The sequence below is a fragment of the Pleurodeles waltl genome, chromosome 12, assembly GCF_031143425.1.
Source record: "Pleurodeles waltl isolate 20211129_DDA chromosome 12, aPleWal1.hap1.20221129, whole genome shotgun sequence".
NCBI classification, from domain to species: domain Eukaryota; kingdom Metazoa; phylum Chordata; class Amphibia; order Caudata; family Salamandridae; genus Pleurodeles; species Pleurodeles waltl.
Window position 1 is genome coordinate 494,218,780 of NC_090451.1, and position 14,920 is coordinate 494,233,699.

Consider the following 14,920-nt stretch of genomic DNA (forward strand, 5'->3'; position numbering starts at 1 on the left):
CTACATCAGTCAACCCACTCAAAAAAAAGTTCTAATACTTTTCACTTTAAAGTTTTGCAATGTCCTAAGACGTCCATATCTCTCAGATCTGCATCAATTCCACATCTACTAAAAAGGAACAGTCACTTGAAAGGTTGAACACGAGTGGTACTGACTACTTGACCTGAAAGGTTAAACAAGAATGGTAAATTGATTTCTATTTGAACCTCAAATGCACATTGGTAAATTGAAAAGTTGGCAAGTCCAGAGCTTTTCTGCACAGCCTGCTACCCACACAGGCAAATGCTGAAGTTGCCAAATATGAAAGCTGTCTATTCTTGATTCCACCCCATGCCGTGTTCTTCCAATCACTTTATATTTCCTTTATCTTTGTTTTAGTCCGCCATGCTCTTTCTCATCTTTTCTTTGTCCTTGAGTCCCTTTTTCCTTATCTTTCTCGAACTCTGTTCTCCCTTAAACCACTGACTTTCACTCTCTTGTTCGGGAATAAAGTCTGATGATGAAAAACAAGGCCCTGTTCTAAAAAATGAATGCCAGTGGGGAACGACATGCAAACACTGGGAAAAATTAAGCACTGACAAGTAAGGTATTCGGAGGAACACAACATATCCCTGGTAACATTTGTGAGATCATCATCATCATCCTCACAGATTTTGAAATGGAGCAAAGAAGCTGTGACTATGGATCTACATGCTGTAGAATGAAGATGGTGGTGTGGTGTAGAAGATGAGCGTTTTGATAGCCTTTCTAAATTTTAGGAGCGAACTTGTCTCACCTAAGAGTGAGAGCAGAGAATTTCAGAGCTTTGCCGTTCTAAAGCCAAACAATCTCCCCAGCCCTGGCTCTTTGATCTGTGGTTGCAATGATTTGTCTTTTGTTCTAGGGTTGCAAGTTTCAGTGGAGTCCATCATTTTAGTCTGCGTTTAATGTATGGAGGAGCATATCTATAAACGGACGTGTGTAGGAGACACAGGCTTAATTTGAATGCATGCTTGAATAGTCAGCCCATGGAGCAGGATTCAATCAACCAATCAATCAGTCAGCTCATTATTGTTCATTTTTGAGTATTAATTCCATAAAAAACACATTTTGTTGTGGGTAAATTTAAATAAATCATGCTTGTTATTTCCATAATTCCAATTATTATAAACTCACCATTCATTACAAATTTATATCATAAAATTTAATCTACGAATACGATGTGTAAAGTGCATCATGCTGACATATTAAAATCAAATTGTCCTCAAATTAATTTTTACATTACACTCTTACAACGTTTCCAGAATTTCCATACTCATTTTTCTTTGGAGAACTGGACTTTACTAATCGATGTGTGTTTGTTTTTTTTGTGTTTTTTTTTTTACAAAATATCAAAATCTCTTTACAATTGTTTTTCACACATTATAGCAATATTGGCTTTAACCAATAAGTCCTTATCACTTTTTAGGAGGGTAAAATACAAAAAATGTTACACCTCGGAATGTTCTCTTGTACCCACTTTTAAGTATGTCTTTTGAATGCAGAGCCCTCACCCTAATTTGACTAATTATGACGTCTAAATTTGACTATAGACTAGGTAGACACCTTCTAATCTAAATAGCTCCCCAGTGAGGCTTTGTCTAGTGTGACAGATATCGGTGTAGAAGTAATATGTCTCTTGCAGGTATAACGACCCGAACTTTCACTGCTGTTTGAACCATCTGATGGTTCTGAATGTTTTTTTATGATAACTATCCAAGGGCAGTTGCAATATTATGGTTTACAGAGCACCATGTAAGTGACACTTCTTGGAGTTTTGATAGGAATGACCAAATTCATATTTATAGTTTTTTTATATAACCATATTACTATGTAAAGGCATAGGAGCTCCTTCAGGAAACTCTTCTAGACAATCCATCCCCAGTGTTCACTCTGTCTAGAAAGAGTCCTAAATGACACTGCGCAGAGGCATGAAGAGAGCTTAGAGGATGATCCCTACTCGTATTTGACTCATCGAGACCTGACGTGGGGAGAAGAAATTTAGACTCAGATTTATTTTGTGTCATGGTTGTGCAACTTTATTTGGTGCAGCCATGATGCACTATGTATTTCAGAATTTACAAGGCTGTGCTAAGAAGATTTTTATGGCTATGCATGGCTTTGTGAAAAAAGAAGTAATGCAGCGCACAACATAGTGCTACATTCTGTTACTTTGGTTTAAGAACGTGTTACATGGATGGAGCATGGGTGTTCCCATGCATTCACCAATGAACTTTGACACACACCCTGATTTACCAAGCCTGGGTTTGGGCAAAAGTGGCATGCCTACCCAAGGCTGGCATAACAAGGAGAAATATATTTATTTCTCCTTGCTACTTTCTCTTTGCATGTGTGCTGTATTCTGCAGCACACATGCGAAGAAGAATAAGCCTCTAAGAATAGTTTTTGTGCAGGAAGGTATCCGTTCCCCTACAAAAACTATTTTGACCACAATTCAGACACTCTTGAATCATAGCACAAGCATGCCTGAGTTGGTGCTAGGCTGCCACAAGCGGACTAGCGCAGGGAGAGATCAGAAGTGCGCCTCATCTTCATAAATATGGTGCATTTCTGAACTCTACCTTTCATGCAATACAGTGCAGCAGCAAGCCCCTTGCTGAGTTGTGTTCTGTGAAAGTTTAGTTAATTTGGGCCTCAGATTCTATGTGTGAAAACCCTAAAGAGGTTGAGGTTGCAGACAGCAAAAAAGGAATCGGCTATTTAAATTGTAAAGGAAAGTAAAAGTTGAGAGGCGCCCCAGAAGAAGCGTTTGAGGCAATACGGTTTCTAGAAGCATCAATGGCAGGAGAATACAGGGAACTAATGTACCATTAAATTTATGATAGTATTTTACAGTCTTTCTCATTTAAATATTTGAATATGAACTCTACTGGAACTCTCAACTTTAAAGCAAGACATTAGTTACATCTTTTTTCAAAAGATCAAGGTTGTATTTATTGTCTTTCAATAGCAAAAACAATCGGAAATATAATAAGATTTAACAAAATTATTAGTCTTTTTAAGCATATTTTCTCTTCTTACTAGTCCTTATTCAAATTCAGAATTTTTAGTGGATGGCTTAAGGTGCATCTTACAGGTGTGTGTGTGTTTTTTTTTTGTTTAGCAGTCGCTTCCCTCCACTCTGTCATTTCCTCTCACTTTCCCTCAGCCTCACAGCAAATTGAGTGCTCCTTTTGAAAGGTGATTCCATGCTGTCTTTCTTAATTTTTCCATGTAGATTGATTATGAGTGGTTTAATAAGACTTTGAGCTCATTCCTGTTTCTTAATTTTTATCCTCCAATGATGAATCTGTCTGTAAAAAATTTAAAACTGTCTTTTTTATTTATCTACCTTATTTTTAGAGTCAGGATCTGACCCTCAGGTCCGACCACCCTGGCGGTAAGCACAGGAAAGTGGCCGTTTGGCACAGGCCAAACCACCACACATGTAATGTGGTGATCTTCACCCCCGACCTGTGGGCAGGTAGACCTCCACCACAGCCCTGGTGATCATTGGACCACCAGGTTCAGAATGATCACCTGAGTGATGATTTTGGACGATTCAAGGTTGTTGGGACTATACTGTGAGGAAGTAAACTTCACATGAAATACTTTCAACGATGGTGGATCAATATTGGAGTTTGTACAGTTTGGAATTACGGGTCAGTGTTGAACTGCATCTGCGTTTCTTCGCAGTGTTCAGTCTCACGTGCTATGAAAAAGTGGGCTTAGGAAGGTCGTAACAATGTGGATGCACTGAGGAAAAGACCTAACACCCATAAAAAACACAACACTGTGCAGTGAGCTACATATGGAGTGCATTTGTATCCCACAGATGTATCCTACCCTACTGCCCTAAGAACAAATGGTAGTACATTGGAAATCAAGATCTATAATCTTAAAAAAAATATATATATATATCAAAATTTGAAAACTGAGAAAAACTGGAATTCAAGGATGTGAGACCACTGCGTTGGAGAAAACTAAGGGCTACACGTACAAATATTAGGTTTTGCGACTTGTAAATCGTGAATCTTAGCAACTCCCAATTTTCAAGTTGCAACCTGATGTACAACAGTGTCAATGACGCTGTTCGCGATTCCCAATGGGGTCGCAAATGAGCTACCTCATAAATATTCATAAGGTAGGTCGAAATTTGTGACCCCATTGGGAATGGCGGCCCTCACAGGGATGGTGGCCTGCTGGGGACAGCAGACCACCATGCCTGTGACTGCTTTTAAAGAAAGCCATTAAAAAAAAAAAAAAATTAAAAAATTAAATGCAGCCCGTTTTCCCCTAAAGGAAAACGGGATGCATTTAAAAAATGAAAAGTTATTTTCTTTTTGTTATTTTCAGAGCAGGCAGTGGTCCATGGGACTACTGCCTGCTCTGAAAAAATGTTTTCGCTACCATTCACAAAGGGGAAGGGGTCCCAATGGGACCCCTTCTCTTTTGTGAATGGGTTAGCACCACTTTGAAACTGGTGCTAAGTGTGATTGTTTTGTGACCGCAGTCACAAAACAATCCTACATCGCACTGCGACTCTCATTTAGGAAGGGAAGGCCCCTTTCTAATTGCGACTCGCAAACTTATTTTGCCATTCGGTACATAGATTACCGAATCGCAAAATAGGGTCTGTACATACCAAAATGCTTTTTTCTTGTCGCAAACAGACCGATTCTGCAAATCTGGCTGCTTGCGACAAGAAAAATGGTGTATACATCTGGCCCTAAGTTATCAAATCGGTGACGGGCACACTTTTCTTCAAGTGCCTGTTTTTTGGGGTGATGGGCGCATTGAATCTTAACTGTATAGATGGTGGTGTGGTTGTTAAAGGCAGTTGACAGACAATGTGGACGCATTTACTTTTAAGGCAAGTGTTCCAAGCCTAGCACAATTGTAGGTGATACTGTTTGTATTCCCATAAATACTAAACAAAATTGGATTATTCTGTTGTGTTTTGTTTCATGTTTATTGTACTTAAGTACAGGGCAATAACCTAGAAATATGCAGAATGTAATACCCCCACCATTGTTTTGAGCAGCTTTAGAGATCCACCTACCTACCAATCAATCAGTATTTGTAGTGCGCGACCTCTCACCCATGAGGGTATCCAGGCGCTAGGTGCAGGTCTCAATCAAAGAGCCAGGTCTTGAGCCCTTTCCTGAATTTGGTCAGCGTAGGTGAGGTGCAGAGTTGGAGGGTGTTCCAGGCCTTGGTGTCAAGAAAGGAGGAGGCACCTTCAGTGCGGCAGCGGCGTGTGAGAAATCTGTCCATGGGCCAGGTGTGCAGCGCGAAGGTTCCTGATGGGGTGGTGGAAGTGGAGGCAGGTCGTGGAGGGCATTTCGGGATTGTGAGAGGAGATTAAAGTGCCATATCTTGTGGACAGGTAGTTAGTGGAGGGATTTCAGATGCTGGGATATGTGGGCTCTCTTACGTAGGTCCAGGATCAGTCTGGAGCTGCATTCTTATTCATTGGAGCCTTTGCATGAGTTTGTTTGTGGTGCCAACGTAGAGTGTGTGGCTGTAGTCAAGGTGGGTGGTGATGAGGGCATGAGAAACTGTCTTTGCGTTAATGGGGAGTTACTTGATTTTTCGGAACATGCAAAGTGTCTGGAAGCAGACTGAGGTGAAGGAGTTGATCTGCTGTCTCATGGAGAGTTCACTGTTAAGGATGATGCCGAGGTTTCGGGCATTGTCTTTCAGTGTAGGGGGTGTGGCCGAGCTCCTTTGGACACAAGGAATCATTCAGGAGGGTGATGTTTTTGGCAATGATAATAACTTCGGTCTTGTGAGTGTTCAGCTTTAAATAGTTGTCCTTCATCTATGCTGAGATGTACTTTGTGCAGTTGTGGAACTTTTTCTTGGTAATGGTGGCGTTGACAGAGACTGATAGGATGAGTAGTGCGTCGTTGGCATAGGGAATGATGTTCATGTTGTGCGATCTGACAATGTCTGTGAGTGTAGTCATTCAGATGTTGAAGAGTGTGGGGCTGAGGGACGAGCCCTGGTGAATGCCACAGATGTTGTTTGGATTGCAATTTGAAGGGGGAAGGTGGACTTTCTGAGTGCGTCCCGTAAGGACAGATGCCATCCATCTGAGCACGTCATCCATTATTCCTGACTGGTGCAAGCAGTGGATGCGTGTGTGGAGGGAAACTGCTTCGAAGGCGGCGAAGAGGTCGAGCAGGATGAGGGGGCGGATTCTCCATTGTCCAGTATCACACGGATGTCATCTGTGGCCATGATGAGAGGTGTCTCGGTGCTATGGTTGGATCTAAAACCTTACTGGGATGAGACAAGTAGGTTGTTTCTCTCCAGGTGTTTGGGTTGGAGGTTGACTGCCTTATCCAGGACTTAGGTGGGGAAAGGGAGCCTACAAGATGGGTCGGTAGTTTTGTTGTTCGTTGGGGTCAGCCGAGGGTTTCTTGAGGAGGGGTCTGATTTCAGCGTTTTTCCAGGTATCGGGAAAAGTGACCAAGGTGAGTGAAACATTGATGATGGTGGTGAGTTGGCTGCTGATCGTGCCCCTTCTGAGGTTGAAGAGCATGTGGGGGCAGGGGTCGGTGGGTTTACCGGAGTGGATGAAGTTCATAAGGGTGGTTGTAGTGGCATCTGTGTGTTGTTTCCAGACATTGAGCAGGTGGTTGGTGGTAATAGTGGATTGGATGTTGTGGGAGTAGGATGGTGGGGGTTAAAGTTCTTGCAGATGGTTGCTATTTTGTTGTGCAAGTGGTCAGCGAGGTCGTTGCAGAGCTTCTGTGATGCAGGGATGGAGTTTTCGGTGGCTGCGAGGCAGGTGAACTCCCTAACAATGGTGAAGAGTTCCTTGGATCAGTTAGTCCTGGGATTGATCCTGAGGGTCCGGGCTTCCATTTTTGCTGCTTTGATCTGTCAGTCGTAGATGTTGAGGGCTGATTTGTAAGCGGCTCTGTCGGTTTCTTTCTGGGTAATGTACTAGCTTTTCTCAAGTTGTTTGCATCTGCTTTTGGTTTTGCTAAGTTCTGGGGTGTACCACGTGGCTTGCTTGGCTGGTCTGTGGTCTTTGGCTGGTTTAGTGGGATGAACTTGGTGAGCAGCATTGGTGATCCGGCTGTTGAAGTTCTGTATTGCTTGGTCCAGATTGGGGGGGTAGCTGGGCCAAGTGGTGCCAAGGGTGTCGGTCCATTTGTGCTGCAAGACCTTGGCACGGCTGTGGAAGGGTGCTCTGTGGAGGTTGGGGGTGGCTCAGGTTTATCCGGATATGGTGAAGTGTACAATGGAGTGGTCCAACCAGGTGAGGTCCAATGTGTGGGTGTAGTTAATTCCATTGCTGGATGAAAAAATGGGGCCCAGTGTGTGACCTGCGATGTGTGGGGGATCGGTAAGTAGCTGCCTGAGGCCGATGGTGTCCATTCTTTCTAGGAGGTCCATGGAGTTGGTGTCGATGGGATCGTGTAAGTGGAAGTAAGGTGGAGTAAGTTGAAAAAGATGCTTGTAATTATGCCAGGGTTTGCGGTACAACACTTACAGCAGAAAGGAAGTACTCCTTACTGAAGCATTGTTTTCGGGAAGACAGTCAAGAAATTTTAGAGACCTTGCTTGAACTTAATGTGGGCGAGAGGGGGAATGTTAATGAATATGAAATCTGTTTGCTTCAACTGGATCAACATTATCTTTTGCGTATGAGTACTCTGATGGAACATAGCTCATTCTCTTAAGCCAAAATGGTAATCAGTTGAGGGCTATATTACAAGTTTGAGGAAGCTGGTCACTACCTGTAAATTTGGAGCTGCAACTGATAAAAGGATTACAGATCAATCTGAATTCAAATGAAAGAGAGACAAGATGAGAGAGGGGGTACAGCTCAAGGATAAACCACCCCTAGAAGAGGTAGTGGTAATAGCAAAAAGAGATGAACATATGCTAAAATGTGTCACTGTGTTGAGCAAACATAAGAAAAAATTCTGAGGTCCCATCTAAAGAAGAGTATAAGGATGAGAAAAATAAGTTCTCAGGGGACATTTTGGGTGTGACATGAGCAGACACTGAACTAATACAAGAGAGTGCCCTGCTCTTGTGTATTGTAAGGGGTGTGGAAAAAGGGTAATTATATAAAATGTAGGAACAAAGGGAAAAAATAGAAGTGAGAGAACTGTCACAGGAAATTATTTTCCAGATCAACTGTGTGGCTAATAATCATCTGGACAATGTGGTGAGAGTGGATAGTGGTGAGGTCCTCATGAAATGTGATTCTTGTTATAATTTGACTGCAATCTCTAATAAAACATATGGGGGGTCATTCTGACCCGGGCGGGCGGCGGACGCCGCCCGCCTGGCGGGAACCGCAAAATGGCCGCTCCGCGGTCAGAAGACCGCGGAGGCCTTTCTGACTTTCCCGCTGGGCCGGCAGGCGCCCGCCAGGGGAGCGCCCGCTGGCCCAGCGGGAAAGGCCCTGCAACACAGAGGCCGGCTCCGAATGGAGCCGGCGGTGTTGCAGGGGTGCGACGGGTGCAGTTGCACCCGTCGCGATTTTCACTGTCTGCTATGCAGACAGTGAAAATCATGCTGGGGCCCTGTTAGGGGGCCCCTGCACTGCCCATGCCAGTGGCATGGGCAGTGCAGGGGCCCCAGGGGCCCCACGACACCCGTTCCCGCCAACCTGTTCCTGGCGGTCAAAACTGCCAGAAATAGACTGGAGGGAAGGGGTTCAGAATCCCCATGGCGGCGCTGCTTGCAGCGCCGCCATGGAGGTTCAGCCCAGCCAGGGGAAATCCGGTGGGAAACCGCCGGATCCCCTTTTCTGACCGCGGCTTTACCGCCGCGGTCAGAATGGGCACTGAAGCACCGCCAGCCTGTTGCCCGCGGCCCTGGTGGTCTTAGACCCCCAGGGTCGGAATGAGGGCCATGATCTTCTGTTCTAAAGAGGAGTGTGTGATTACATTAAAAAGTATGTCTATCTAGATGAATAATTCTGCAATTAGGCATGTTTCAACTATCTTTTGTTAAATGCCAAGATATTATTTGGTGTGAATGTCTGTTAATTAGTTATTATTTGTAAGTGTTACCATGGTAGATATATGTTGTATATTGTTTTAGTAATGGTGTTTATAAGGAAGAGAGATGTGTGATGTCTTGAGCTGACAGCAGTTTATCACCAGGTTCTATCCATAAACCTCAGATCTTGTAAGTGATTGGAACTTTGGTGAATTGACATTTGATGGAGGCTGATGGCTGAGGTGTCAATGATGCAGACTTGACTTACTTTTTCTCCTGGGTGGACCTTGATGAAGCAACTCTGTTACAGTAATTGGCCTGTGAAGTTTAGTAAACATGTATGTTTATGGGATAGAAAAACATTTTGCAGAAAACATCCCACTGAGGAGATGCACAGGAACTACATTTTAAGGCATGAGTAAATGTATTTCCAGAAGGAAGAGTGCTGTCCAAACTGAAAAATATATTCCTGTCGGAAAAACGTTCCATGTGCAAATGCATATTACTGCTTTATTTACTGAAGCAGATTTTCCACCTTGTGAACAATTTGTATGAGTTAATTATTCCTTGCAGGTGACTATAAATATGTGGCTGTTATGCATTTTCAGGATTACTCCTCAGATTCTTTGTGAGGTAGTATATCTACTCAAAACAAACTATTAAAAATATAAGAGCAGGGCGGTATTTTATAAGTCACTCCTTGTTAATTCAGCCTCTCCACCCACAACATTAGCAATGTGAAAAGAAACTTGCTGTACTGTTGCGTGTTTGACCCTTTCCCATCTTACCATACATTAGGGTGAGTCAAAGAACTATTGATGTTTTTCATCATTTGGATGGTTGGGTTTTCAGGGCTATCACTCTCTAAGGTTGATTTATTTGGATTGGTTTATAATAAGACTCAATTTAGCTTGAGGATCTTCTTAACTCCCCTGACAATTGGACATTCTGCTCCAGTCTCATATTGAGATATCAAGATCTTAAAGTGGGATCTACTCAGCAAACTCTCAGAGCTTCCCATCATCCAAAATTGTCAAGTTGCCCATGTCATATGGATGCCTTTCACCCAGCCATGATTTTGCAGAGAGCCAAGCATGCTAGGATATGTAGAGCCATCCTTAGAATGGGAAATATAATCCCTGCTGGCTGAAAGAAAAACCATCACTGACTGAAAGTCACCTTTTATAAAAAGGGTTCAAATGTTATAAATGCTTCAGTGAAACCAAGGCTAAAGAGGGCTCTCATTACATTAACTTGTAGTAGACATTATGAAATGTATACTCGGAGGAGGAAAAAATGGTTCTAACTTTGTAAATAGACAAAGGACACCACAACCACACATATGGTCTCAACTATAATATAACTCTCTAAATAAATACACTTTTTGCAGCTGAGAAAACTATTAATCTATAGTTGAATTGTTCATAACTTACCCATAGCTCCAAGTGTGCCCACAATGATGCCAACTGCAGAGAAGACTGTTGGCATGCCTGGCATCTCCTCAACCTCTATCATGCAATATCCTATCTTATTGCATATGCATACTGTCACTGTAGGGAAACAAAAATAATAAAAGTTAAGCTACGCATGTATGTAGGTGCTTCTTTATCGAGACAATCACAAATAATTATATTTCAACTTAGTTCAACAATATGCGCCACAATTGATAAAATATCTTAAGAGCCACCTCAAACAATGTGCCAGAATCCAGGCGTAAAAAGTCATTTTTGAAAACTTTGTGTGCTTTGCGATATTTGTTACATGAGGCTAATCTTCTCTTATTAACATCATGAAGACATGAACTCCATCCACACTACAGGTAGAAGGACCAGAGCAATACTATACAGTTGCTCTGATAGAGAAGAGAGGGATAATAGTTATTTCTTTATAACACAGCAGATTTATTCCTACACCATGCTACTGATTTTGAAAATGGCGGATGGTGGAGGTTGACTAGTCTGCTGGCTTTGGTCCTTTCAGATCCATCAAGAATGGTAGCAGACCACCCAGCCAATGTGTGTCAGTATTTCAGTCTGTCTTACAACATAGCTGGGCAGAAAGTGCAGCCGTTTGAACATATATGTTGTAATCATATATGACTGGTACATTCTTGTGCCTTAGTCACAGAGCCAAAATGACCAACTGCTTGCTGAACTCTTTAGTGTGATGCCTTTTTGTACTTTTAATAAATTCACTAAGATTCTTCCTTTTTTACCAATCATACATCATGAATACAACACTCAGACATACCATTCACACTGTTCAACTTGTATTTGTGTATAAACGGGGGCACAGCTTATTCAATGAGACTCGGAGGTGTGTGTGAATCTCTTTTACCAGCTAAATAAGCAGTAGACTGCATGGTGGAGGGGAGAGATGACCAAGGTTTGGAATGATCGCCCTTATAGAATCATTTTAGTAAATGACTGACTGCCCAATGCACTATACCAGAGTCACTAATAGCGCACAGGGAAATCAATAAGGCGAGCCCACCCAGAGTTGAGACATGACTCTGTCTTGACTCTAAGTGTCCATGCATGAGCCGAGCCATGTCTGCCATGTATATCATACAACAAACACAATGTGATACACTTTTTAGAATTTTGAGGAAATTGTATTTCTTTAACATGAGGGAACATGAGGGAACATTTCATCTTAGTACATCAGCTTATATACTTTATGGACCAAAATTGTGTTAATAGTTATAGTTTTTAGGAACATTCATAACTGCCCCCCCCAACAACAATGCCACTAATGAACTAAGAAGCAAGTCAGTAGTCATGTAAACCCTAAACGTGGCCTAGACTTTTATTATAGATGGAGCAACTTTATAGTCTATTAAATCAAATATAAGAGGAACTTTCACCGCATGCATCCTGAACTGAAGTATTTAAAAGTGTGCACGTATGTGATAATGAAGGAAAAAAGGTGCTGTGACATAAAATATGTGCCTAGGATCACAAAGTCTGGACAAGCAGGGAAGCCATCAGATGAGTATCTCTATATTTGTCTCTCCCTTTTACATCAAAGGTCATGGCTTAATTTCATCTTGGCTCATAAAGAGAAAAATCAATAGAAGGATCTCAGATCTGACTCGGGTACCCCAGATCCAACTGCCAAGCCACGAATGCACTAATTTGGGAGGTGTTGTTGGAGTGTAGTTATTATAATAAAACATTAACATGAAATGTTTGCAAATTAATGTATAATGATGTCGCATAGAAACATTTATTAATGTGCTTTTAACATAGGCGCTTCAAATGTGCCCACGAAGAATGAGCACCAATGTATACGATGACAAATGAAGTTGACTAATAATGAATTATTGATGTACTAATGTGTGGTTTGTATTAGTATTAAGAGTTGTATGTTAAGATTTTGTTAAAATTATTTACTAGGCCTTAGTTAGCATGAGTCGGAATAAAAGTTTCTACCTGACATTCTACCCGTTGGAGATGTCAATTACAGGAGCCAATGAACTACGTGAGAACTATACTAAAGTGAAAATCCTAGTGAGGTGACAACCCACTTATTGGTTGGAGATAATGATGCACCAAAATTAGCCCAATTGGAAATTAGGAGACTGTACAACAAGATTAATATAACACCGTGTCACGAGGAGAAATCAGCTATTATGTTCCATTCTTTGCTAGTACCCAGCCACTTTGTCACTCTGTCTGAAAGACTTTGCTGTTTGACTCTTCAAACCATCCTCGCCCTTGCTTTGCCCGTTTCATACTTTTCCTCCTTATGAGGGAAGGGTTCCTCATTGCCTGTCTTGCTGAACTTTGCTGAGTTTCCTGGCTGATGGCGAATCAACTGATGTCCTGAGGACGAAGACTGACTCTGTATGCTGACCCATAACGGAGGGTAACTATATGATAACGAAATTGTGATTGTCTGTTTGCCTTTTCTTTCTAGGTACCAACTGCTTATTTTGATAGAGACCATAGTCAGATGTTTTCTAAATTTGGGTTGCTAAATTGTTTTGCATGAAGCCCAACATGCCAATGCTAATTCGAGCTAGTTAAGGAGTTCACTAAACAGACGCAAATAGACAAATGACTCAATCAATGCTTTGTTGAATAATGTGCTAATGATACTCTGCTAAAGTTAATCCATGTTAACGTTGTGCTTTGTTCTAATGTTTATGATCTTTGCTTTGATGAAATCTTTTTCGAGTTGCCATATTGTGACAGTGCTGATGTGTTTTCTGGTATTGAGATTAATAAACTTGCTAGTAGAGTGTAATCAATAGGGAATAAAATACCATAAATCTTAACTAAATTTTGTGTGGTTATTCATGACAGAAAGGTCATGGGGTGTTTCAGTTTTCATTAATGTCACTAACCAAACTGATTGATTTTGCTGTTGTGAATATTGATGAGGTTATCGATCTATTGATTGACATGTTGTTTAGTTATCTCGTATTAAGGAGTCTCCAATCAGGGTCAAAAGATTAATTGGCCTAAAACTAGTCCCACACTAAGTAAATTACCTAGGGTGGGACGACTTAACAGTTCCAGACCCCAAACACCCCCTCTGATGCTACTCCCCTGTCTATCAATGCAAATAAATGTGCCGCCACACAGAGGTGTTAATTAAAAATATAGGCCCTTATTCTGAGTCATGTAAAATACACAACCTGCTCTGCTTCTTTCCTTCTTATTGCTCTGTAGCATTTGGGCTTGGTTTGGAGCCTTGACATTGGACCTTTCTATTAACAGAATGTAAGTCTTCCACCACTCCCACTGTTGTGGTGAGAAGGTGATCCCGAGTCTGCATGAATGGAAGCTCTTTCTGGGTTTTTTTTTAGGAAGCTGCAGATGGACTGTACTAGCCTGTTGCCATTATCTCCTGGGCACTGTCAACCAACGATAAATTATATTTAGGATACAATATTAATTTCACACAATATTTCTGTTAATGATATTCTTGCATACAACTGTGTCTGCACTGGTCACAGTGCATTTACTTTGAAAAGAGGCAGATGGTGCCAGTCTGTGTCCACCAAGACAGGGTGCCTTATAAATGAAGATGGGACCTGGTGTTATCTACCATCAGTGATGAAGATTAGGCCACTTAGTGACAGACAACTATATACCTCTTCCATATTTAATATGAGCAGTGTGCATTGAAAGAATAGTTAAAGATGAGAAGATTTACTTGTGAAGGAAGGACTGGGCCGGTGTTTGACTTTTTGTGAGCTTAAAAGGTGCTGGAGCGCTCTGACAAGTTGCCTGAACAATATGGATTTTGGCTGTTATCAGCGAGCAAGCCCAGGTATGTAATGTTCCAGTCATCAGTATTTGAAACATATAATTTGCTCATGATACAAATGCAATGAACTACATTCTTGTTTACAATTGGGAATCAATTGAAATTAATCCCAGTTCTTGACCAGGCTCCTTTCTGCTGAAAGACAATTTCTCTGTTTGTCCTGATTATTTTATTGTGTTTTAAACCGACTTGAAAAGTCTGCAAAAATGTCAAACAAAATTTCTAGCTCTTCATTGAAAAATAGATAATATTTACTTTCAAACAGTGACTTATACCTATATATATATATATGAATGAGTGAGAAATAAAATGAGGATGCTGAGAATCCTAAGAGGTTATCACTCTATCTGCAGCTGAAGCTCTTTTCAAACACTTTGACTTCAATGACAGCAGTCAATCAAGGTCTAAGAAAGGAGATGAAGCTAGAATTTCTGCTTGGCATATCAAAATCTTGTTCAAAGAAATATCAAGTAACTAGATGCCTACCAAGGGCTACTAGAATATGTTGGCATTCACAATTACTAGCAGTGAGACCATGTGAAAGGGGAAGGGCGTTGTGTTTATTAACTATTTCTTTGTGCAATGTTGGAATGTGTCCCGCTGGAGATGTAAGATTTGTTTGCCAAAGTATGTAATCGATAATAGC

At 41.5% G+C, this 14,920-nt stretch overlaps 1 protein-coding gene across 1 annotated transcript in view; it reads right to left on the minus strand.

Annotated features, from left to right (window-relative positions):
- CDH16 (cadherin 16) overlaps positions 1 to 14,920 on the minus strand; it is an 841,291-nt gene that overhangs the window by 5,195 nt on the left and 821,176 nt on the right. The window contains exon 16 of the mRNA XM_069217207.1: positions 10,428 to 10,544. Within this exon, the coding sequence (XP_069073308.1) occupies positions 10,428 to 10,544 (117 nt within the window). The remainder of the gene's footprint in view (positions 1 to 10,427; positions 10,545 to 14,920) is intronic.